General features: G+C 40.1%; 1 protein-coding gene across 3 annotated transcripts; it reads right to left on the bottom strand.

The window, feature by feature from the left end:
- Window positions 1-5,910: 5,910 nt before the first annotated feature.
- On the bottom strand, window positions 5,911-25,468 carry KCTD18 (potassium channel tetramerization domain containing 18). 3 transcript variants are annotated; one of them, XM_032278726.1, is made up of 7 exons: window positions 25,336-25,468; window positions 22,493-22,727; window positions 20,345-20,556; window positions 18,026-18,219; window positions 16,902-16,996; window positions 10,413-10,515; window positions 5,911-7,582 (listed from the first exon to the last, which is right to left on the bottom strand). In XM_032278726.1, exons 2-7 carry the CDS (start codon window positions 22,650-22,652, stop codon window positions 7,063-7,065), a joined length of 1,284 nt encoding a protein of 427 aa, XP_032134617.1. In that variant the 5' UTR covers window positions 22,653-22,727; window positions 25,336-25,468; the 3' UTR covers window positions 5,911-7,062. The 3 variants fall into 3 exon arrangements, with proteins under 3 accessions (XP_032134617.1, XP_032134620.1, XP_032134618.1); XM_032278729.1 differs by having other exon boundaries at window positions 20,367-20,556; window positions 25,336-25,453; XM_032278727.1 differs by lacking the exons at window positions 20,345-20,556; window positions 25,336-25,468 and having other exon boundaries at window positions 22,493-22,594.
- Between the last annotated feature and the right edge of the window lie 226 nt (window positions 25,469-25,694).

The following is a 25,694-nucleotide window of genomic DNA, read 5'->3' as shown; positions in this document are numbered from 1 at the left end:
TATCAATGTATATGGGGAAGATAGATCGACAGAAATAACTAGTAGCAGCAGATTATCTACCAAGGGGTAAGAACTCTAAAGACAATAGGAATAGCTAATACAGGGACTAGTCACTACTAGAAGCGAAACAGAGTACCCAAGACAAGAACAGGCTTGAAAGAGCCCCCACCACCACCACCACCAAGGCTGACATTTGGCCTTGGAGAGGGTGTGGCCGTGGCCACTGGAGGACAGAGCAGCTCGCTGAGGTGTTGCAGGCTGGGACTGGCAAGCTGGGAAGCCACTCAGATTCACCAGGAGTCCACCTGCAGGGGTGCCATTAAACTTGCTGGGACTCCAGCTGGAACACCAGCAACACTCAGCTGGAAGCCCCACACAGGGGTGTTGTTGAATTGTCTGTGGAGCCAGCAGGAAGGCCCACCCAAGAGAAGCTGCACGAGGCAGTGCTCGCTGAGGGTGAAAGCCATTGGATATCCCACACTGGGACTAAGCACTGCAGCAGCGAGAACCGGGATGTATCCGGAACCAGGAAGAAAAGGGCCTGTCTGCAGTGTCTCACCAGTGACAAAGCTTTACATCATGCCAGCTGGTGAGAGAAAAGTGTTTACAGGGTCCAGCTCTAGTATCACAAGCGGCACAAGAAAGGGTGGATTTGAAAGCCAGAGGCAATGAGTTGATAACCAGCACATCCTTAGAAAGCACTATCAGAGTGTTTGGTCAGGCCAGGCGCAGTAGCTCATACCTGTAATCACAGCACTTTGGGAGGCCGAGGCAGGCGAATCACCTGAGGTTAGGAGTTCAAGATCAGCCTGGCCAGCATGGCGAAACCCCTTCTCTACTAAAAATACAAAAAGTTAGCTGGGCATGCTGTTGACCCCAAGTAATCCCAGCTACTCCGGAGGCTGACGCAGGAGAATCGCTTGAGCCCAGGAGGTGGAGGTTGAAGTGAGCCGAGATCACACCTACTGCACTCCAGCCTGGGTGACAGAGTGAGACTCTGTCTCAAAAAATTAAAAAAAAAAAAAAGTGTTTAATCAATAGAATAAATAGCTGTGCAGCATACAGAAGACTTTAATCCTTTCTAGCTCATCTCTGGGAATTGGAGTAGCAAGCTCCTGTAAAAGGAGACCTAGCGCTGTGCTTAGGGGCCTGACTCTGGAGTAAGATGATGGAGCAGGAACAGCCAGGAACAACCTCTCGAACACCAAACTGGGAAGAAAGTGCCTTTTTATTTGGCTGGCAGTCTCAGCGGACTCGTGTCTCAAGAATTGAGCTCCCCGACTAGAAAATCCTGGCCTCTTTCAAAATCTCACGATCTTAGAGGGTACATGTGAGAGGGTCGTGATTGATGAGGTAAGCAAGGGGTACGTGACTTTGACTTCAGGAGGGTGTCTAATTGTGATTAAGCAAGAACAATGCCTTCCGGGGAAGATTCCTCCATACCATGCCTGTGATCTGTAGACAGGATAGGAACTAGGGTGGGGGGTTTGATCTGTCACCTACAGGTCCAGCTAATGGCACCAGTTTTGTCTCCTCCACTGAACTTATGCCTTCTATTTTCAACTTTTACTTCTCCTTTTGAAATGCAATGCTAAGGGGAAGTGGTCTTAGAAGCTTAAGAGGAAGGGGTCTCCTTCCTCACTGACACAGATGTGAATCTTAGCTTTGCTTTCTGCTAGCAGCAAGGCAGCTCAACTAACCCACCTGTGCTTCAGTTTCTCCATCTGTAGAGTAGGGATGATAATAATACCCACCTGCATCACAGAGTTAGTGTATTGAGTAAGTTTATAAACAATTAGAAGACTACATCTTAGCTTTTATTAGGTAGTCGCTTGGTCAGAACAGCAAACGAAAATATTTCAAATATTATGCCAAAAGCAGATATGTAATCGGGAGCTTAAAGGATGGATTTTTTAAATCGTCAAGCCCAAGACATCCTTCCTTTGGTATCGTCCTCCCACTCAGTTCCCATGGCTCTACTGCCTGTGACTGACGATGTTTTCTTACTGATCCACAGCCCCCAATTAGGAAAGGCAGTTAATTTGCTCAAGTTAAGTCACCCAATTAGAGCAATGGTTCTCAACTGGGGATAATCAATGCATGCCGCCCAACCCCCGGAGACATTTGGAAAAGTCTGTAGATATTTTTGATTGTCATGACTGGGGCAGGAGTGCCAGCCAGGGGTGCTGCTAAACATCCTGTAGTGCACAGTATAATCCTAACAATAAAGAATTATTTGGTCCAAAATGTCAATAAAGTCACTGTTGAGAAACCCTGATCTACAGGGGACAGGGATTTGGAGAAGGGGGACAGAAGCTGAGTAGATGAGCCAGGACATAATTCCTTGATTACTCCAGTTATGCTGGGTTCTTGGCTGGTTCAGCCTCAGTGGCCAACTCCAGACTGACCTATAGCTGGATATAAATGTACAATTTCTGATGTCCATGGGCTGCTAGTGTCATCTACATAGAAACTGGATCCCCAGGTCTTCCACATCAAGAAATTAGGGAATAGATTCTTGAAAGAGCTGCTATTGAAACAAAACTATTCAAAATTTTAAGAAATCTTGGCAGAAGGTAGTTTGGCTTTTTCCCATCATTAGCAAATATTCTACCTTTTTCTTTCTGTGACATGCTCTCTGTGTGAAACAAGTTTCTCTTCTAAGCCCCAGGCCCCCTAGTTCATACTTGGAGCTCAGCAGAATTTTACTAAGGCAATGAGGGTTTGGGGATAGAAGAAGTAAATGAAAAGCATGAGAAACAACGTTATAAAATGAAATTAAACAAGCTGTTAAATAAACAAGCAGGGTAGAATACTGACAGTTACTATAAAATTCTATTTGTCTTAGCCACAGCCTACATCAGAAGCCATTTAGCTAGCAAATATAAAATGTGTATGGGATGTCTGAGGCAACGCATGTGAACAAAGAAAAATTAGCTCTTCTCTAACAATGTAAACCATGTGTCTTTTATGAGGCTGACAGGAATATAAGTGAAAATGGCCGCTTTGAGACTGCACCACCAACCAGAGTGAAATATGAAATTCTGGAAACAGCTGGAAAGCAATTTTTTTTCCTGTTAGCAATTTACGATGTTTCTGTTTTTGGCTGTCCTACATGCTTGAAACCCTGCATGCTAACTGCCACCCTCAACAAAGAACAACTCATCCACCCTGACTGGGGAATCAGCAACTGTTGACAGTTTTCAAGGGAGAGTTTCGGCATAGGGGAAAGACAGAATTTTTCATAATTAAAAGTTCCTGGTTAACTTTCAAAAACACACGTGTAAGTCATTTGAAAATACTTTTCATCTGCTATAGTACAAGCTCTTTCCCTATGTTTTACCAAGTTCATCGTAATTTTTATTCAGTCTCCACCATCCTGCCAAACACAGATGAAAGCTATTCAAAGGGCCTACGGGTGTAAGACAGTCCTGTCTAAGGCGATCTCATACTCAGAGAAATGTCAGCATTCTTCCCTTTGCCAAAGAACTTGCCACCACAGGTCTTGTGCACATTCAAAATGCTATTAAATCGAAAGTTTTCTATGAACAATTTCTCAGATAAAGCCAAACATGCTTGTATGTTAATTCCTGCGGTAAAAGTCAAGGTACAGCTGGTCAGTCATTATATTGTATTTAACCATGGACTGGAAAGTGAGTCAACAATTTTTTTTTAATGGTAGCACTTGCAAAGGAGACAATGGGATTCAGTCTGGATGAAAAAGAACTTACATTAGCACAGGAAATGCACTGAATTTACGAGAGAGGCCAGACTTCTGCTTTCCTCTCTGGAAAGTCAGGAAGCAATAGCCACAGACCTCTCTGGGATCTAGTGATGCATGTCTCTAAATTACTTTAAACAGCTTGACAAGTTATGTAACTGTTATGGTCATTACTAATAGTAATTGTGGTCATTAGAAATATTCACTGTATCAAGGAACTTTCAAAAGCACCGCCTTTGTTCTCCTGACACTATAAACTCTGCAAGATCAAAAAGCAGTTTCCACACCCCCTGAAGATTGCTATCAGACACATTTTCTAAAATAATCTGGGGACAGGAGGTGGCCCTCAACTGTTCAGAAATTTATTAAAGGCCTATTGTGTACCAGATGCTACAGAGACAGAAAGGACAGTCCCTGTTTAGTAGGAGACAGATGCATAATATAATAGCTTCCTGCCCCAAAACTTCAAATATTGAGGAAATTCACCCGTTTACATTTATGTTCTCCCTCTAGCTTTTCAGTGATGCTGTGTAGTTCTGCAGAAATCAGATAATGGGGCTAAAATGTGTGCATTCACTATTGTATAGGCTTAACTTTTCTGAAACTCATTTTCTCGGTCTTTAATCTCAATACTTTGGGAGACCAAGGTGGGAGTATGGCTTGAGTCCCAAGAGTTTGAGACCACCCTGGGCAACATAGCTGGGTGTGGGGTGCGTGCCTATAGTCCCAGCTACTTGGGAGGCTGAGGCAGGAGGATTGCTTGAGTTGGAGGCTGCAGTGATCCAAGATCATACCACTGCATTCTAGCCTGGGCAAGAGAAAGACCCTGTCACATAAAAATTAAAAATTTGAAAACATTGTAAAAAGCAATGAAATCACATATATGAAAATACTTTCTAAATTCTAATGTAAGGCATTATTAACAAAACAAATCCTTCTTTAGGTCCCCACTGTCAGCCTTAGGCTCTCCGTGATACAACTAACCAGTTTTAATTGGGGCAAACCTGTTTTCAACACAGATTATGTGAAAGAGTATAGTCACTTACCTTTTTTAAATGTATGAACAATGCTTATTCTACTTGTCATTAAGTCTTTTCTTTTTTTTTTTTTTTTTTTTTTTTTTCAGAGTTTCACTCTGTCACCTGGCTACCAGGCTGGATGCAGTGGTACAATCTCAGCTAACTGCAACCTCCGCCTTCCGGGTTCAAGTGATTCTCCTGCCTCAGCCTCCCGAGTAGCTCGACCATGGATGTACACCACCACAGCCAGCTAATTTTTGTGTTTTTAGTAAAGATGGGTTTTCACCATGTTGGCCAGGATGGTCTCGATCTCTTGACCTTGTGATCCACCAGCCTTGGCCTCCCAAAGTGTTGGGATTACAGGCGTAAGCCACTTGCACCCGACCCATCATTAAGTATTTCTATGTGTCTCTTGATCCAACTGTATAAACCTACTTCTCAAATCACTATAAAGCTTTTTTTTTCCCCCCAGGAAAAGCAATGGGTTATGATGAATTACCAACTCTTTCAGGGTTTGCAGAGTCTGGTATTAAGAAAAATATTTTTCCATGCAAAGTGAGGCTAGCCCCCAGTGAACCACGCCCAAATAATGTTTGTTACTCAAGCATGCTGAATTTGACTCCTGATACCCATGAGGGGCCATCTGCCCCTTTCCTACCACAGCTGCCCCAGCCTTCAGTAGTCATCCAAAGTCACTCCTCTTTCAAAGACTAAGTGTGCTGAATGGATTTCCCTTAAACTACTTGATGCAAGGAGGATATCAACAGAATCACTCATGATTAATCGTCAACATGTTTCCTGTCTAGCAACTCAAAATGTCCTAAATCAAGCAATACTAATAATGTCCAGATTGGTTCTGAAAATTCACTACGGTCTTTGATTTCCAGAATGCCTGGATTCTCTATAATAGCATTTTCAAAAGTGACTGAATATTTTATACATTCCACAGGACAATGCCATTAGGGATCTTCAGTTAAATAATCACTTTTTCTAGTGAAGTAAGCAACCTATCTAAAAAGTTGCTAGTAGATGGAAAGTTATCCAAAATTATTTATTTCATACTTTATCTGGACAAGAAAGCAATTTTGTTAGTGAAAATGGACAACCTAAATAATAAGTTTTCAAACTACTAAAGGGTTCCACGGCTTTAAAAAGTACAGACACAGAAAATGCCACTTTTTATGGAAAAGTTTTATTTTTGTAAAAAGTAATGTTTGCGTATACTTACTTTACTCTTTCAAAGCAGTGCAAGTACAATGATAAGCATTTGAGTAAAAAATACCCTGCTTTATGAGCTTTTTTTTTTAACACAGTGAAGGCATACATACTCTCACTGAAAGTAGAAAAATGTGATCCAATTACAAAACATAACATTTAATAAACACACACAACTGAATAGTCATGAAAAAATAGAGGCTTAATCAAAATATTCTGTTAAAAAATATTAAATTCAAGTTATATGGAAATTTTATGCATAAAAATTATATTGTATAATCAGAATGAATCTTCAGTGGTCATTTCAGAAAAACAAATACTAACTTTAGTTAAAAAGTTAAACTTTTAACTTCTCTTTTTGAAAGTACTTTCAAAACTTCACTATTCAAATTAAAATGGGGTATTTTAATAATTTACTTCAAAGACATACTATATAATTCTTATCCAAAGAGATCTTGTGGTGTTTATAAATAAATCTACTAACAGAAAAGAGTAAGAAAAGCCAATCTAGGAAAGAAAATAGTTCAATTACATGAGAGTCAAAGTGCGAATTCAATGCATGGGTTTTTTTCCTCCCCATCATTTCTTTTCATGTTGTCTTTGGAGACAGAGTAATTTGTAGGGAGCTCACCTTGATCTACATTTTCTCTCTCTAATCTCTCTCTTCTGTGATCTAGTACAGGGACGCACTAATATCACCCTCTCCATTTTGTGGTACAGGAATACCTAAGATCAAACCTCATGCCCACCCTCAGGTACCAACAAGTAACGTTTATTTCAGCAACAAAGTAGACCTCTCTAGAGATTATTTTGTTGTAGTGTCTTGTTGCCTTAATATGAATTAGTCATTAAAAAATAAATTAAAAACCTGAAATTCAAACTGTCCTTAGACAAATAATCATTTAAAAGTTGGGAAAATGAGAAATGGAAACTTAACCAATGAAAGTCTCCCATCCTCCATTCTTAGTTCACACAATTCCAGGACTAGAATCCTAAATAATAAACCTAAGTTTCCCCTCTACTGCATTAAGAAAGTGTCACTTCTTTGCATCAGATGGGTTGAAAGCTTTGGGAGATGAACGGGAAATTTCAAGTCCACCACTTCTATCAATTTGTCTTGTCCTTCCTGTTCTCAGTCTGCATTCCCAAAGCGCGGGCAGCTTCGCTGGGAAGCGGTTCAGGAGAGTTGGCCTGCCTCATAGCCACTGTGGGGGTGGGCAGGGAAAGGGCGGTGGCACAGAGCGGAGTCCTCTTTAGCTTTATCACCCGCTGGGGTGTAGGCTTCTTGTCGGAGAGTAGCACCTTAGCTGGAGGCAAGTATATGCCTCCATTTTCGGTGCTCATAGCCCCAAGGGAAGCCTGAGGATGCCCAGGGGCCCCTGTACCCACCAGGGCCGTAGCTCTGGAAGGCGCAGAACGCTGAGCTGCCTTTCCACGGCTACCACTTTGAAACCGGTTTGCTATCGCCCCCGCTGACGTCTGGACGGCACTGGCTGGAGACACCGTGATTGAGGCCGAGTTCTTGACTTTAATTTGGGTACTTGTGGAAGGGCCCAAAAATCTAACTGGCTTAGGACCAGTCTTATAGTTCACACCTTCTTCCTCTTCGTTGAACGTTGTCAGTCGCCTAGAAATACAGAAGCGTGTCATTTTCTGCAGGTACAGTTTTAGTAATTCATAAAAGCACCTCCAAAGTTTGCCTTCGGCATTAACAAAAAGGTTTTGGTCAAGAATTAAAGAGTCAAGAGGTTTATGGGCACCTACCTCATCTCTCATCTCCCACCAAGGTCAATATGTGAATAAGCAAGTTTACAAAAGATTGGTCTCAATTTAGATACAACTTATGTAAAATCACATATAATCTTAATACCAGCAAATTAAAATTTGGCATGTTACATGAGAATTATACAATATATCACCCTGTTCCCAAGTATCATGACACGACCTAGAGGATAACCAGAAATATCACAAATTGTTTTTCCCAGAACTGCAGTTTAAAGAGATTTAGTGAAGAAAAAAAGATTTCACAATCAAATAAATATGAGAACTATGCTTGACATAGTTTGGATGCGTGTCCCCTCCAAATGAAATGTGATCCCCAATGTTGGAGGTGGCACCCAGCAGAGGTGTTTAGGCCATGGAGGAGGATCCCTCATGAATGGCTTAGGGCCCTCTCCATGTTAATGAGTGAGTTCTCACTCTATTCGTTCACATGGGAGCTGGCTGTTTAAAAGCCTGGCACCTCTTGCTCTCTCTCGCCATGTGACACACCTGCTTCCCTTCACCTTCTGCCATGAGTGTAAGCTTCCTAAGTCCTCACTGGAAGCATATGCTGGCTCCAAGCTTCTTGTACAGACTGCAGAACCATGAGTCAAAATAAACCTCTTTTCTTTATAAATTACCCAGACTGATATTCCTGTGTAACCATGCAAAACTGACTAATACACTGCTGCATATTTTTTCCTCCTCTTGAAGCTTTAAAATCCATGTTAACATATTAAAGATTATAAAAGGCCTATACTAAAGATATCTGTATTTCCCAATAATTCCATAATGAAACCTTTGATGGCCAGTAAAATCTGCATTCTTTGGAACTCATTTTGAGGACTGCTAGAATAGTCATGGACAAACCTTCAAAGACTCCAGAACTGAGTTTACCATTCATTATAAAAAGCTTACAGTGGAACATTTTTTAAATGACCTTAAAACTGTCAAACAATCATTGTCAAAACCTTGCCTGCTCCTTCAACTTCACTTCATGAGGAGCACCCCCAGCATTAAGGGTGACTGCAATCCTCTTTTGGATATGCAAGTCCGCATAGCATCAGTTAGTGAACTCCCATTCTTGGAAATGGGACAATAATAACATGGTTATTTGAAAATTGCCATCTGTAGCAAAGAATGCAAATATAATATATTCAACCCTAAAACCCTACTGAACATTTTCTCTGGTGACCAGATAGCTCCATGGGACCTTACAAGTGCTTCTCAGTCATCATCTTCTTTATCCTGTTGATGCATCAAAAATGATGCTTTGTAAAGTTGTATGTTAAGATAACTAACACAGAGGAGTGCCTCCATAAACCACTCCTGCCTGCTTTGTTTTTCACATCTTCCACCAGACTCCACGCTGGGGTTTCTCAACCTCGGCACTATTACCATTTTGGTCACATAATTCTTCGTTCTTGGGGCTGCCCTGTGCACTGTAGGATGTTTATCAGCATCCTTGCCCTCTACCCTCTAAATGCCAGCAGCAACTCCCACCCCACAGTGTGTCAACTAAAAATGTTGCCAAACAGTGTCAAATATCCCCCAGGAGGCAAAGTCACCCCTCATTGAGAACCACTGCTCTTGACTCAAAACATATTTGCTAATTGTAGGCTCAAAAGGCAAAATAAGGCTGGGCATGGTGGCTCACGCCTGTAATCCCAGCACTTCGGGAGGCCGAGGTGGGCAGATCACGAGGTCAGTTCTAAGACCAGAATGGCCAACATGGTGAAACCCCATCTCTACTAAAAAACACAAAAACTAGCTGGGCATGGTGGCTCATGCCTGTAATCCCCACACTTGGGAAGCTGAGGTAGGAGAATTGCTTGAACCACGACCCAGAAGGCGGAGGTTGCAGTGAGCCAAGGTCATGCCACTGCACTCCAGCCTGGGCTACAGAGCGAGACTCCATCTCAAAAAAAAAAAAAAAGCAAAATAAATAATGATAATAAAATTATGGCTTTTAAGAAATAAGATCTGTTTTGACAAGTGACGGTTAACTACAAAAAACTGAATAAGCATCTCTGCATTACAGTGAAAGATCCAGAGGGCAAATGTAAGAAAGTAGTCTGAAATTCCATAGGGTATTCGATTAAATTGTAGAACATGTGATCAAGAAATCAGAAGATCTGAAAGTCATGAATAAAACCCAGACACTAAAAAAAAATGTGATTTTAAATGTATTTAAAAACACAGTGAAAGAAACAGCTGTGGAGTGAATTTAATGCTAATAATTTCATGGAGCATAGGAAAATACCATTAAATAAAAGTGCTATTTGTGGCAATAAGAAAAAGGAACTCAGAATAAGCCAGTAGAAATTTTAAGTATTAAGTCTAAACAGATTTTCTTTTTTTTTTACTATTGCCAATAAAGCCTGGGATTTCACTTCTGTGGGGCAAACATACTTACCACAGCATTCCCACTGTGTCCACTAATATTTTTAGAATCACACTCTCTCAATAAGAACAGGTTATATATGCCATTACAAAGAATTATTCCCACTTTTTATAAAGTTTTGATAACTTCATATTTCTCAAGATCTATATTTTGACGGTAAGACAGAATATTCATATAGGTGATTAATAAACTTAGTAAGGTCAAGAATTATTATTAATTTCCTCTTCACAATGGCAGTAAAAATATCAGTGATTAAAAAAACAAAACAAATAATCAACACAGCATAGATAACCTCTTTCGAATTGGAGCCATGTGACGCAGGCTTCCAAGTAAAGGCCGTTCTTCTAAAGTCCAACATTCTATCAGCTCATGAGGCACCCGCCAGTAGCTAACACCTGGAAGATAGAAAGACATAATTAAGACAGCCACCATCCACTGCAAAATGCTGAGCAACACTTTCACTTAAGACCTGCCAGAGTCTGAGGTTCATGCCTCCTGCTTGGCAAAGGGAGGTGTGCACAACATGACAGGAAGCACTCACATGAGAAGCTAGGGCCAGGGAGCAACACAGCTCACAACCTGGGTCAGGAAGAGCTGGCCACCAGCTTTGCCGCTGATTAGCTGACAAGATTCAGCACATTATTATGCACACTCAGGGCAGCTGAGAGTGAGGGCTCGGCCTCCAGCCAAGCCTGTCTGGGTCTGAATCTACATCTCTCACTCATCAATCATGTCACCTTGGGAAAGTTACTTTTCTGGGCCTGAATTTTCTCAGCTGTGAAATGATGACAATAATAGTATGTACCTTGAAGAACCATTGTGATGATTTAAATGAGTTAATAAATGCAAAGTGCTTAGAACAGGGTCTAGCATGGAGTAAGCACTCAAAAAATGTCAAGTACCTTTATTCCCACTCGTAGTGATAAGGAGTAGTATAAGTATTGTACAGGGGGTGGGTCGTAACACTTGCCCTGTCTACTTCACTGGGTTGCTGTGACATCAAATCAGGGGAACTCTGTGAACCACTCTGAAAATGGAAACTACTGTACAAATATGAGGTATCACCACCCTATAAGCACCTTGTCCAACAAGATTCTGGGCTAGTGAATTAGGCAAAAATGCCATTCAAATGCATTTTAATTTTTAAATCTGTTTTTGATTAAAAGCTGAAAAATGTATTCTTGAAGCCTCAAAAACATTATGCTAAGTGGCAAACACCAGACACAATAGGTCACATATTGTATCATTCCATTTGTAGAGATATCAAAAGTAAGTAAATCCATTAAGACAGAAAGTAGACCGCTGGTTGCCAGGGGCTGTGGGAGACAGTGGAATGGGGAGTGACTCCTTAGTGGGGATGGGGGTTCCTTTTGGGGTGATAAAATGTTTAGAAATGGATAGAGGTAATGACTGCACAACATTGTGAATGTAGTAAATAACACTGAAATGTATGCTTTAGTTACTGTTATGTGAATTTCATCTTAATTTTTTTTAAAAAAAGAAGCATATATACATATGAAAAAAGCTCAAAGAATCATGTTGAATAAAAATTGTTTAGAGTAATCTTATAAGTTCCAATAATGGTGTTATCTTCTTATTAAAGTTCTGGTAATAATAACCAATTTAGCAAGCTGGGCATATAAATCATTATAATAATAGATACTCAAATAACTCTATGATCCTCATTTTAAAACAATTAACTTTCTGGAACTGCTTGATTACACTCCAGAACCTATATATACTATAAAAACATTACCAAATCTGGTCCATTAAGTTTGCCTTTTTTAAAAGTCAAATGTATTAAGATATAATTTACATAAAATAAAATTCACCCTTTTCAGGTACACAGTTCAATGAGTTTTGACAAATGGATATAGTTATGTACACACAGTCATAATCAAGATGTAGAACACCTTCTATCACCCCAAAAGGGCATACCCCTTTGCAATCAATGTCCCCGCCATCCTTAGTTTTGCTTTTTCTGAAATGTCATATAAATGGGATCATACAAAATGCAACCTTTTGTGTCTGGCTTCTTTAGCATGATGCTTTAAGATTCATCCATGTTGCTGTACATAGCAATGATCATTTCTTTTATCGGTGAGTAGTATTCCACTATATGGATACACCACAATTTGTTTAAAAACTTTCTTTTTTTCCTGCCTATAAAGTAATTCACATCCCTTGTACAAAACCTGGAAAATATAGAAAAGTAATATATGAGGGAATCAAAGTCACTCCTAATCAGAAGGCCAGGAATCACTGGCTCAGGACAGACTAATATATTTCATTCCAGTCTTTTTTCTAGTCATATGATACACTTTACATTTATTTCCTGCTTTTTATCATTTCTTATTTTATCACGGGCATTCATCTATGCAAAAAGTTATTTAAAATAACTTTAATAGCTTTATTATATTCCATCCTGAGGATATGCCAAAATATAGTTAACCCTCAATCATTAGACATTTAAAGTGTTTTTATTTTGTCCTTATTATGAATAATGCTAGAGAACACTTCTGTTCCTAAGTCAGTCTGTGTTTATGTCCTTAAGATAGATTTCAAAAGCAGAATTACTGGGTCAGAGAATGCGAAGAATTTTGATGCTACTGATGTGACCTAACAAGTTATTTTCTAAAAGTTACATCAATTTTCACTCCTACCAGAAATGAATAAGAGATCTTTACTCATCTGGTATATAAAAAATTATTTTTATTAAATATATATTTCATAGGTAAAGAATGAAGTTAAGCCTCCTGTCACATGTTTATTTCCTTTTCTGGTCATGAACCTTGTAATTTTTTTTATAGTAGTGGTTGACTTTCTAAATAATTTTAATAAACCTTCTCTCTATTAAGGATATACTTTGTCCAGTCAATGCAACATTATTTATCCTAGTTTTTCATTAGTCTTTAAATTATATTTATAATTTTTAATGTTTTTTGTTTTAACATTTATGTCTAGCGTTCTATTATTGGAACACTAAGCATGTGGGAGTTATTTACATCCTACTGCTCAAGGTCATTGCCAAGGTCTGATTGCAAAAATTCAAAAATTGCAACCTCAGGCATAAATGGATTAAGAGACAGGGTCTTGCTATGTCACGCCAGGTAGAGTACAGAGCGCTACCATAGCTCAGTATAGCCTCAAACTCCTGGCCACAAGTGACCCTCCTGCCTCAACCTCCCAATGTGCTAATACTTTAAATGTGAGCCAACATGCCCAGCAATTTTTTGTTTTAAAGCTCCTAATACTTTAGATGTTATGTAACCAACTTTATTAATCTTTGTCCTTATGATTTTTAAGCTTTTAATGTCTTTCCCTATTAGGACATTAATTATTTTCTGACATTTTCTCTTCGTTTACTAGTTTCTTTTTTCTTTCATAAATCCATCTGAAACTATTTTGATAAATTATATGAGGTTAAAGTTTTGGTTTTCCTCCCAAGCATATTTCTAAACTACTTATTAAAATACTGACATTTAATATTTTTTAATATATACTTTAAGTCCTGTGATACATGTGCAGTATGTGCAGGTTTGTAAAAGTACAGAACGTGCCGTGGTGGTTTATTGCATCCATCACTCCATCATCTACATTAGGTATTTCTCCTAATGCTATCCCTCCCCTAACCCCAACCCCTGCTATCCTTCCCCTAGCCCCCCACCCCCCGAACAGGTCCTGGTGTATGATGTTCCCCTCCCTATGGCCATGTGTTTTGATTGTTCAATACCCACTTATGAGTGAGAACACGCAGTGTTTGGTTTTTGTTCTTATGTTACGTTGCTGAGAATGATGATTTCCAGGTTTTGTACAGTATTTTTACTAATTTTACTGGTGTTTACCCTTCATCTCTGCTCTATTCTTATACCAGAAGCATATGCTTTTTATTACTATAGGTCTATAGCATGTTTTACTATCAAATAGAGTTAGGCTCATCTCCCTAATTACTTCTACTCCCCAAAATGTTATTGGCGATTTTACCTATTTATTCTTTCAGAGGAATTTTAGAATCATTTCCTCAAGATTCCAAAAAAGTCCCATTGCTATTTTGATAGACCTATAATTTAATCTAAGAAGAACTGACATCTTTCTAATATTCATATTTCCCATATAGGATCATGGTACATCTCACCATTATCCTCATGTCTTCTTTTTTATGGATGGACAGATGGATAAATACATTTTAGCAGTTTTCTTCAGAAAAGACCTAAGTATTTCTTGGGTAGTCCCGAGGATAGTCCTAGTTATTTTATGTTCTGCTTATTGCTATAGTGAATGGGATTTTCCCTTATAATTTTTAATTGGTTTATCACAGGTAAGCTGCTGATTCTGTATACTATATTGTATCCAGCTAGTTTAACCTACTAAATTTAGCACTTAGAATACTCTCAGTTGATTCTTTGGGGTTTTCTAAAAAGACACTGTCTATAAATAACAATGACTCTGTCTTCTCCTTTCCAATAGTTTTTTCCATTACTTCTGCTTCTTATCTTACGGATTTTCACAGGCCTTCCAGAACTTTGTTAAATCACAATGATGCCTCATTACATGCTTTGAAAATGGTTAAAATCAGTCACGTACTTTGTAAAAGGTATTGATCCCAGTTTTCTGCTTCAGCTTTCTTTTTTTTTTTTTTTTTTAAGAACAGAGTCTCACTAGGTAGCCAGGCTAGAGTGCAGTGGTGCAATCTTAGCTCACTGCAACCTCCACCTTGCAGGTTTAAGCAATTCTCCTGCCTCAGCCTCCTGAATAGCTGGGACTATAGGGACGCACCACCACACCCAGCTAATTTTTGTATTTTTAGTAGAGACAGGGTTTCACCATGTTGGCCAGGATGGTCTCAATCTCTCAACTTCATGATCCGCCTGCTCCGGCTTCCCAAAGCTCTGGAGTTACAGGTGTGAGCCACCGCGCCCGGCCCTACTTCAGCTTTCTAAGTCAGTGGCCTCCTGGACATCTTGCCACTCCAGAGGCACAGAGACACAGAGAACACCATTGAGTTTGTTCTCCAACTTGAGTATAAGTGTCTCAAAGTAAATTAAATATAAAGTAGTAAGCTTAAAGATGTCATCCTGCCTGCTTGAGGGTATGACTGGAAAGGAAAAAGGAGGGAAAGTGAGGGGGGCAAAGATGAGTAAAGGAAGAAGGACTGAGCTGGCACCACACCTGAAGTAAGAAGAGCTGATACCGTGTTTTGTTTGTTTTGTTTTGTTCTGTTTTGAGATGGAGTTTCGCTCTTGTTGCCCAGGCTGGAGTGCCATGGCACAATCTCAGCTTACTGCAACCTCCACCTCCCAGGTTCAAGCCATTCTCCCACCTCAGCCTTTCAAGTAGCTGGGATCACAGGCATGTGCCACCATGCCTGGCTAAGTTTTTGTATTTAGTAGAGATGGGGTTTAGCCATCTTGGTCATGCTGGTCTCAAACTCTTGACCTCAGGTGATGCACCCGCCTCAGCCTCCCAAAGTACTGGAATTATAGGCATAAGCCACCATGTGCAGCCGATGCAGTTTTTTAAAAGCCTCTTCCTCTCCTTTTATATCTCGCTCTGTCACCCAAGCTGGAGTGCGGTGGTGTGATTACAGCTCACTGTACCCTCAAACTCCTGGGATCAGGCAATCCTCCTGCCTCAGCCTCCCAAGTAGCTGGGACAATACATGCATGACACCAGGCCCAGTTCTTTTATCCATTATGTGACTGGCAGTCAGTCTTTACTAGCTTTTAGGATTATTTGAGGAAGGAATATGTCTTTGGATCCAATTTTAGCACTTGTTATCATACTTTGCACCGAACAGACACTCAATACATGCTTATTAATTTAAAAAAATGCTTAGGCATAGAACAGAACACATAACCTTCTGTGATCCTTATGAAAGTGTCAGAGCCCTTCTGAGACTCAGTTCCTCATCTATAAAAATAGGAATGGTGCCGGGCACAGTGGCTCACACCTGTAATTCTAGCACTTTCAGAGGCTGAGGCAGGCGAATCATGAGGTCAAGAGATCAAGACCATCCAGGCCAACATAGTGAAACCCCATCTCTACTAAAAACACAAAAATTAGCTGGGTGTGATGGTGCACACCTGTGGTCCCAGCTACTTGAAAGGCTGAGGCAGGAGAATTGCTTTAACCTGGGAGGCGGAGGTTGCAGTGAGCTGAGATCATGACACTGCACTCCAGCCTGATGACAGAGCAAGACTCCATCTCCAAAAATAAAAATAAAAAAATTAAAAAAATAACATAGGAATGGTAAGTAGCATACAGGATTTTGTTAGGACTAAGAGATACTAAATGTAAACTACTTATCAGGGGATATCAAACAACATTATTATTATCAACTCTCACTCTGTAGTTTGATAAAAATGATCAGTTTTCAAAGTGTACATTTAAGATTATTGTAATTATTTTATAAGGGCTCTTTAGACATATTCCCCAGTATTATTTTCTCTGCGTTTCCTTGATTACATATTTTATGCTTAATTTGAAATATTTTTACAATGCATAGTAGGCACTAAATGAACTCTTAATTAAATTAAATAATCGTAACTAACAGAAGCATAAAGTTACTGAATTATAAACTATTAATAATATCTAGCAACTCATGGGATTTAAAGATTTGTAAGTAAACTGCCTCAGTGTTACCCTGAGATAACAAATACATTCACACACTCAAAAGAATATTTTTCCAAAAACAGAAATGCAGTATATGAGCTTACTTTGTCTTATTAAAAAAAAAAAAAAAGTTCACCTACTTCCATGAAATAAAAGAATTGCACTGTACCTTTTCCTTCCCAAGCATCAAAGGCATCCATCATTTTCTTCAACTCTGCTACTGAATAATAGCTCCAAATGTACTGAACATTATTTCCCGCCTCTCTAGAAATATTGCAAAAAGTAATGAAAATATACTACCTAGGTATGGATGTGTATACATACATGCAGCTAAGAGACATTTAATAAGAGCTTGTTAATTAAGAGACAAAATAGGTAGGCACTGAGTAGTTGTTCTGTGATCCTTAAGTATATATATCTCTACATATATAGATATATATGTACACATTATATATTAACCTACATTTCAATCTCTTTTTACCACAGTATTTTATTAATTCCACAATATATACCATGCAGACAAATCAACACATCTTTAATATCAAGTCTAAAAAAAAAAAATCAGCGAACTCCAATGAACTTAGAAAATATTCACCTTTGACCAGCATTATGCCAGGCACTTACATATCTCACATAGACGCATCCCTATCTGTAAAGAATTCAGAAACTGATGACATATTTAATCATCTAAAAAGGCAAGCTGATATGATCCTGGAATAGTCACTAATAGCTGACCCAATCCCATCTGCCAGAGAATTTTTTTAAAAATTCCTAAGTGAATTAACCAGTGTAAGTAAGATGACAGGAAAAATATTAAGTAATAACTCAAGAATTTAACATGTTCAAGTCACAGAATTCTAAAGCTGGAAGGGATCAGGGAAGTGCTTTGTCATTTCTCAGAAGATTCCAAGGCAGGCTGGCCCTAGGTCACTCAGTAGACCTGCTGACTTCTTATGCCAATGCTTTTATGGTCTAGGAAGACACCAGGCATGTGGCTTTTTTCTTTCTCTTCTTTTCAAGCCTCCCAAGGGAGGGGATTCTGATACAGACTCCCAACTGAGAACCACTGCACTAGATCATGGAGATGGACTGCACTTATCCATACTGTATGTGAAATGATCTTAATTATAATTTTCTCATGAAGCAGGCCTATTTCAACAGCTATGAGGGCTCACTCTGTCTACTGAGAGGTGTTAATGGTCTTTCCTAGTCAAGCACAACATTTCATTCAGAAACACCTCTTAGAAGAGACCAAGACTTTATTTTCTTTTTCACATTTAAATTTGGACATACCTTTTAAAAATGCTTTTGCTGTGAATTCTTCCTCCCAGCTGCTTATCAATAGCATCTGTTCCGTCAGTTTTTGTGGCATATACACCAATAATTCTACTCTCACAGCTTGCACCAGATGTATTAAGATAGTGGAGAACCCAAACTGTTGGTTTATTACAGACCAAGCCATATGAATCACAGAAGTCTGTTAAAGCCTGAAGCAAAAAATATATATAAAATTTGAATTTAATTCTACAGTAAAATAAAAATGAATATGCTCCATTACTTTCACGTAAAAGCTGAAATTCTAGTTGGTCATAATAGAAATAAAAATATTATAAAGTTCAGCTTAGTCTTTACACCTTTAAAAAACAAACATACATCTTTTGAATTAAATGGAGGAGGACAATCACAAAAAATACCACCCAAAAACCCAATAACTTTTCATCTACAGAATCCTTTCTACATGGAAATTCCATTTTACTTCTTACACCTTTAGTCTGCCAACATCACTTTTAATTTTATAATCTTTGTAAGGTCATTCCTCTACTGCCAACATCACTTTTAATTTTGTAATCTTTGTATAATAACTAACAGGTAGACCTTTTTCTTTTCCCTTATTTTCTCCCAAATTTCCTATTTGACACAATCTTCTATTCACCTTCTACTAACTAACCCCATGGTCAGTCCTTATTTTTAATTCCAAGTTCCAATCCTGGACTAACCAGATTGATTTTTCTTTTATATTGAAAGAATGAATACATAAACTCAATGTATGCTGCCTAAACCCATTTGGCATGTATCCACCTAGTCATTCATTCATTTGAATATTAAGTTACTACTTTGTGCTGAGCTCTAAGATCCAGGAGATATAATGATGAACAATGGTGAGACGGGGTCCCAGCCCTCCTAGAGTTTATAGCTAATGCAGAAGATAGAAACTGAATAAGCCACCAGCACCCTGTGTAAGAAATACCATCAGCCAGACAAGGTGCTTCAGGGCACAGAGCAGAAGGGCTTCACCCAGTGAAGCTGCCAGGGCCTTCCCTGGGAGAAATAGCTTTACTGCTGTAAGTACCCTGGACAGGTACTTTGTCCGAAGTGTCTGGAATAGTGTCTAACACAAAGGAGATGCCTAGTATTTACTGACTCAGTGAATGAAAATGGGGCCCTACCATGTCTTGCACTTTCATTTAATATTGCTATCTAACTCCTGTGTTGGTTTGCAATTCTACTTACACATACATCTACAAGAATTTCCAACTATACTATAAACTTCAAGGGCAAAGAACTGCATGTTGTATTTACTGGTGTCCCACACAGCCCCCTGTACAACGCCACAGGGCCTTGAAATAAACATGTGTTAGCTGACAGCATGACTTTGGGCATGCTGTATCCTTTTTGAATAAAAACCAGGAATAAAAGACTATGGAGCTGGGACTTCTGAAGATGAGCATTAACCCTCCCCAACCTGCTAGTCAGGCCTCATTTTGCAGATGTGACAACAGCACTGAAAGTCTATTGTTTGAAAATATGGTTTAGGAATAACTTCAGTAGCATAACCCATATAACTATGCAAATTCCTAAAGGGGATCTGGAACCATATCAACTTTCTCTTCATGCTGCCCTCCTAAGAAACAACCACCCGTCAGCTTGCTTCCTAAGACATAAAAATCAAAGAATTCAAACCAGTTAAGATCGGTTTTCACTATTAACAATTTTCTAAGAAAAATATTTTTCTTAGATGCTCAAAAGTGCTAATTAATGACACATATAATACTTTCAATAAGACAAAAACAGATAATTAGGATTTTCAAATCATGTAAAGATCTTTAAAATGCGATTTAAAATAGAAGCATCTTAAAAAGAGATTTACTGATCTCAAAGTGAACTAGCCAAAGTAATGTTTTAACTTAGTAACAAACTACTACACTTACTAAATCAAGTAAGATACTTTTATTATTTATCAGGATCACTCTTTTCAAAAATCATTTTAGTAAATAAAATAATACCACTATGCCCTCACATAGTATAGCATTTCCCTTAATTAAAAAAATAATTTCAGGAGTTCTATTAAAAAAGCCATCAAAAAATTGTTAAATCTTCAATGAGGTATATAAACTCAATCAACTTTTGAGTGGCAATAAAATATACTTTCCAAGAATTTTGGCCTTAAAAAATGAGAAGTAGTAGTAAAGAAACACGTCTTCAAAATGTATAAAAACTATTTTGTTTGGTTAATGTGAAAACACAGACTAGGCAAAATAGTACATATTGCTTTCTGCATCATAAATATATATATACATATATATTTTCAAAAACTTAAAAAAATGCCAAGACCTTTTTAAGTTCTATATTTGACCTTAAAGAATATGTCTCCATTTCATTGGCCAAGTGGTCAGACAGGCTGTACGGATAAGGGATGCCAAAGTAATCAGCCTCTTCCTGTAGGGCAATGCGGGTTTGCTCATCTGTGGGAATCTGAACTTCTCCATGAAGGTAATCCAAAAGGTATTTAAATAGACGTCCATCACGGTCAATAACACAAGCCCCTAGAAAACATTCAGTTCAAAAATGATTGTACAGATTCATATTTCGATCAATAAGATTTCAACAAATCAAATGAGGTCTGAGGACCTCTAGAATTATAAATGTTTCTTTCTCACATAAAAGTTAACATCTAGTGTTCAAATAGGTTTATGCAATGTAGGCTAGACTTTTGGTTGTTCATTCAAACACCAAATATGATATACCAGCAACCCTCTGCTTACAAATAGGTGATATTGTAAAACTGAATCATTTGAATGAGTTGTGTGGGAAAATCACCTGTAGTTCTATAATACTACACATAAGTTTGAATGCAAACATATATCACCAGGGTTGCCATGTTTGGTTGTAATGGTGTACTATGTATACCATGCTAGGCCAAGGGGGCAAGAGAGGCTAAAACCAAATCCACACTCTGCTCACCAAGCCATGCACCCTGGCATGGAACTGCATCTTCCAGGATAAAAGGGCACCCTTTTCTAATTTGTGCACAAAGAAACTGAGTTAGTTACTGGTGGACCTTTGCATTCTCACCTACCATATGGGAAAATTTATTCCGAGATCCATTTACAACACTGGATGCAATGACTATACTCCTGTAGTGGCCACTGCAAAGGCTAAGGGCACCTCACACTGCTGGCAGAAACAGAAGTTTACCCCTAACCTTATCTCATCTGGACTAAAACAGGCAATATGGAGGTGCTCACTAAAGAGAGCATGTGGGTGCTCATCACCATGTTCAGTGTTTGCATATCAGCAACACTACAAACCTGGGGTTCCTAGCTATAGGCATGCTAGACGATTGGAATTATTGGGTTAGTCCTTTTGTACTATGAGACTCCAAACTTTAAAAAAGACGAAATGCTATACTGGTACTACTTTATAATAAAATATTTTTCTTAGATAATTTAGCAGAATATATAATAATAATAAAAACCTCTGCATGAGATTAGTCAGTAATTCCTTTTCTCCCTTGACTAGCTCACAAAAGAAGCGATTAAGAAGGTAATATTTAGGGGCAGAGAAGAAAACTGAATCCCTGCTTACCATCTTTGCCCCAAAAACCTTTCTGCCCAGGTAGACACCAAGCCCTGGGCACCAGCTACTCGTGATTTTATTTCCCTGTTTTTTCAACTGCCATTTAACCAGCAAAGCATCCTAACACCAGGGTTATTAGCAGTAGAATAGTCCCTCATGTTTAAGACTCCTCAATCATTCTCCTCTAACACAGAATCAAGAGTGGGTCTGGGGCTCATGCACAGTGCAAAAAACCTCACTCGTGTTGATGAAGTTTCTTTACAACCAGTAATATGTTCAGTGAGTTCCAGAGCACTCGAAGGAGAGAGCAGCCCCAGAACCCTACCTGTGTGATTTACAGTTTCCTCTGAAACCCAGGTTTCAGTCCACTGCCCCTTAGCACCGGACGGCATCATTGCACAGACATTTTCTCAGCCATGTATATCAGCCACACACATCAGCCACACAGCAAGACTATGCATCTAGGCTAGGTGGCGAGCCCAACACTAAGTCTACAATGACAATGACTGCTCTGTTAGCGATAAGGGCAGCTGCTTTCTCCAGACAAACACATTTCTAACTTGAAGAACACAGAGAGAAGCAAATCTATTTAATCAGTGTCAATATCATCACTGGAGGCTGCATGAAAGTAACGAGTTTCAAAATATAGTTAATCCCCATAATTAGGTCATGACGAGCCTTTATGAACTCTTACTTCTTTGTCAACTTTTAGCAACAGTATCACAGATTTTCAGAAATAGTGTTTAATTTCTCTATTACTTAATGAATCTCCATAGAGTCCTAATGATCTCAGTATATTCATCTAGTACATTTCATTGTAAATTAGGAAAATCAAAGGGAATTTAAACTGGACTCTTGTGTTAATAAACATTCAGATCATGCTTCCAGACTTTGGACATTTACCTGACTCATCTGTTTTTAGAGGAAAGCGACCACTGAACATAGATGCCAACATGGAGTCCTTAAAGCGGCACAAGGACTCCCGCCGGGCTGTGTAAACACAGCCACCCACATTCAGTCGGAGAATATCTAGCACCTCTTCTTCTGCCTCGTGGCCTTCCATTTCTCCCCCAGACACCTGAATTTTTGCCTCCCAACACTTTCAGAAACTTCAAAACAATGATGTCTTGGTCTCTCTCTGAAAAACAAAAGACAGTCATCCCTCCTATTTCCAGTAAGACACTAAATCGATGATAAAATAAATACACTTTAACATGACTGAAAATAAATTCCTCAGTACTGGCAACATTGAAGGATTTTATGTAATATAAGAGAATTTCAAGATATGCTAAGAAGTTGGAGAATGCTGGCTTAGAGGATTTGTAAAAGATAATAAACAACTAACAACCCAATCATAGCTGTTGAAATGACTGTTTGAGCATGGTAATGCACTCTCTGTCACATAGCAAACAAAGGTGAGTCCTGCTTGCGACCTTCAGTATTCACATATCTTTTTAACCATGGTAATTATGCCTGAGGGAGCCTCCAGACTGCAAAGATCAGTGGACACCACGGAATTGAGCTGCTAGGCTCTACCCCTCACCAGCCCGAGGATTTTGGGCAAATTACTTATCTTCCTCTTCTACAAAATGGAGGCAGTGATGATGCCTACCTCAAAGGACTATCAGAGGAATAATTAAAAGAACATAAGAAACAGCAAAAGAGCATTTAAAACAGTCTCTGGCTCATGGTAACTATTCAATAAATAATAAATATTATGCATAATGTTATAAATTTAACCATAAGGTGTCTACTGAGGAACTTGATGATATTGACTTTGAAAATTTAAGAAAATAAAGGAGCAGGAATTATTAACAATGATAACTATAATTCTTAAGTTAGGTAACTAAGGAATATATAATTTATCAATTGAGATCATAATTCTTCTTTTTTTAAAATTTTTAAAAAATTAGATGGGATCTCACTGAATTGCCCAGGCTGGTCTTGAACTCCTGGGCTCAAGCAATCCTCCTGCCTTGGCCTTCCAAAGTGCTGAGACTACAGGTATGAGCCACCACACCCAGCCTGAGATCAGAATTCTATTTATACCAGCAGCCGGACTAGTCTAGAACTACAAATAACACCTCCAAATCACCCAGCTTCTTCACTGTGAAACGGATGAAGCTTCCGGGAAGTTTTAAGGATTGGATTTTTTAGTCCATTCTGGAGATCACAGAACCACAGATGACACTGCAGTGTTTCCCCACCTAAAACAATACTGTGATGAAAAAGGTACTCCTAATATTGAAAATCTGCAGTATCCACACATTTCACAGCAAGTTTGAAATGGCTGCCTAAAGCCTCAACTACATCCATGTCATTTCACTTTTACTCAATGACCAACTAAGATCATTTTGTAGATGCCAGTCTGCAATAAAATGGAAGGAGACCATTAAAATCTGAGGAAGACCATGTGTGTAAGACACAGTCAATAACAGAAACAATTATGGACCAAAGGTCCAGCCTTCCAAAACTACCTACGAATGTGACTTCTTGCACTGCCTAGAAGTTCTGGGCGCAGCACTCCAAAGATCCATATGTGAGAACCACCTCTGAGGCGTGGGATGGTCCTAGTTCCCTCTGCCTCATTACCAGCTCCCTGGAATCCTATCTATTCTTCAAGGTCCTCAGCAAACCTAATTTCTTGCATGACCTTCCCACGTATCCTTCTGCCCCTCTCCCCAAGTTAGAATCCTTGCACAGTTCTACAAATATACTTTGTGTGTCTGTCTACATTTTACATCACTTGTTTAATCCCTACTTTTTGATTTGTAGGCCAAGGAAGCCAGGGCCTATGTCACTCTTAATAACTCCCATTTATTGAATGCTTATTATGTGCCAGCCACTGTAAGGGACACTTGACACACATTACCTAATTCACACAAAAACTCTACTGGATGGAAATTATTGTCCCTGTTGACAGATGAGGACACTGCGGTAAAAAAAATAGTGATGTGTACAGGGGCCACACTAAGGCTGACTGCTAGTAGGTTGTGAAGCCAGCCCCAATCCAGACTGGCAGAACAGATCCCAAGTTCTTCCTGCTGTACCCCACACTGCCTCCTGCAGCACTGCTTCACCCCCATGGCTCCTGATCCAGCCCTTTCACTCACTAAGCATCTGTACATCTCAACACTCGGCTACAAGAACACAGCAGCACCCTGATCCGGAGGATTTAAGAGCTACTCCCCATACCCCAACCCCAGGCAGTCTCTTCTAAAGACAGAACCATCACCATTCCAAGGCCACGCCAGAGGGGCACTCCCCAGGCCCCATCCTCAAATGCACCCAGTTAGGTTCCCTGCGATGTGGAAAGTGTCCAGCCCTCGGGGACATGTCCCCCAGAGTGCAGTCCTATGAGCATCTGCATCAAAACCATCAGGGACGCTTGGGAAAACGAAGCCACTCCAGCCACAGCACAGAGTTCCTCAGAAAGTCTGAGAGGGGTCGGGATCTGCCCGCGAACCCCACTTTGAGAAAGTGGGGGTTCAAAGGGCTCATACTCCTCTTCCAAAGCGGGAAGAGCGAGGAGGAGCTGCGGAGGCAGAAAGCCCCGCCAGGGTCTTCCGCGGCCTGGAGACCCCAAATCGGCCCGAAGCCCGAGTCTGCAGCCCCGGACACGCGCGTACCAGCGCGGCCCGGGCCCTTCCTCAGGATGCCCCGCCGACTTCCAGGTCCGCGGCCCACCCCGCGCCCGGTGCCTCCGCACCAGCGGGTGGGGCGGGTCGGCAGCTTCCCAGACTGACCTGCAGTCAGCCAGACCCTCGGCGCGGCCGCCGGACGCCGCGGGGCGGACGCGGAAGTGAGCACCTCCTCCGCTGTTCGGCAACTCGGGGAGCAGAGCGGCCCCAGCGGCGCCCCCGTGCGGCCTGGCTCTGCGGCGGCGGCGGCGGCGAGGCCTAGGGAGAGAAGGAGGCCACGCCCCGGGCACGCCACGCCACGCCACGCCACGCCCCAGACTGGTCCCGCCCCCTTGGGCCGCCTCGGAGTCGGAGGGGTATTCCATCCCGAAGGAAAAGGAAAGACATCGCGGAGAGGGCCTGAGCTGAATCCCGAGGGGCAGTTTTGTCTGTTTAGAGGCTGGTTTTACAGGTGAAGAGAAGAA

Source organism: Sapajus apella, unplaced genomic scaffold, assembly GCF_009761245.1.
Source record: "Sapajus apella isolate SASKATOON/1434 unplaced genomic scaffold, GSC_monkey_1.0 scaffold10, whole genome shotgun sequence".
NCBI lineage: Eukaryota > Metazoa > Chordata > Mammalia > Primates > Cebidae > Sapajus > Sapajus apella.
The sequence above is the reverse complement of the archived record's forward strand: the minus strand, read 5'-3'. Positions and strand labels throughout refer to the sequence as shown.

Coding starts and splice junctions, on each gene's coding strand:
- KCTD18 (XM_032278726.1), bottom strand. CDS start 22,652: ATGGAAGGCCACGAGGCAGAAGAAGAGGTGCTAGATATTCTCCGACTG. Junction 18,220..20,344: donor CAAATATAGAACTTAAAAAG/GTCTTGGCATTT, acceptor TTTTTGCTTCAG/GCTTTAACAGACTTCTGTGA. Junction 7,583..10,412: donor ATGGCTCCAATTCGAAAGAG/GTTATCTATGCT, acceptor CTGTATTTCTAG/GCGACTGACAACGTTCAACG.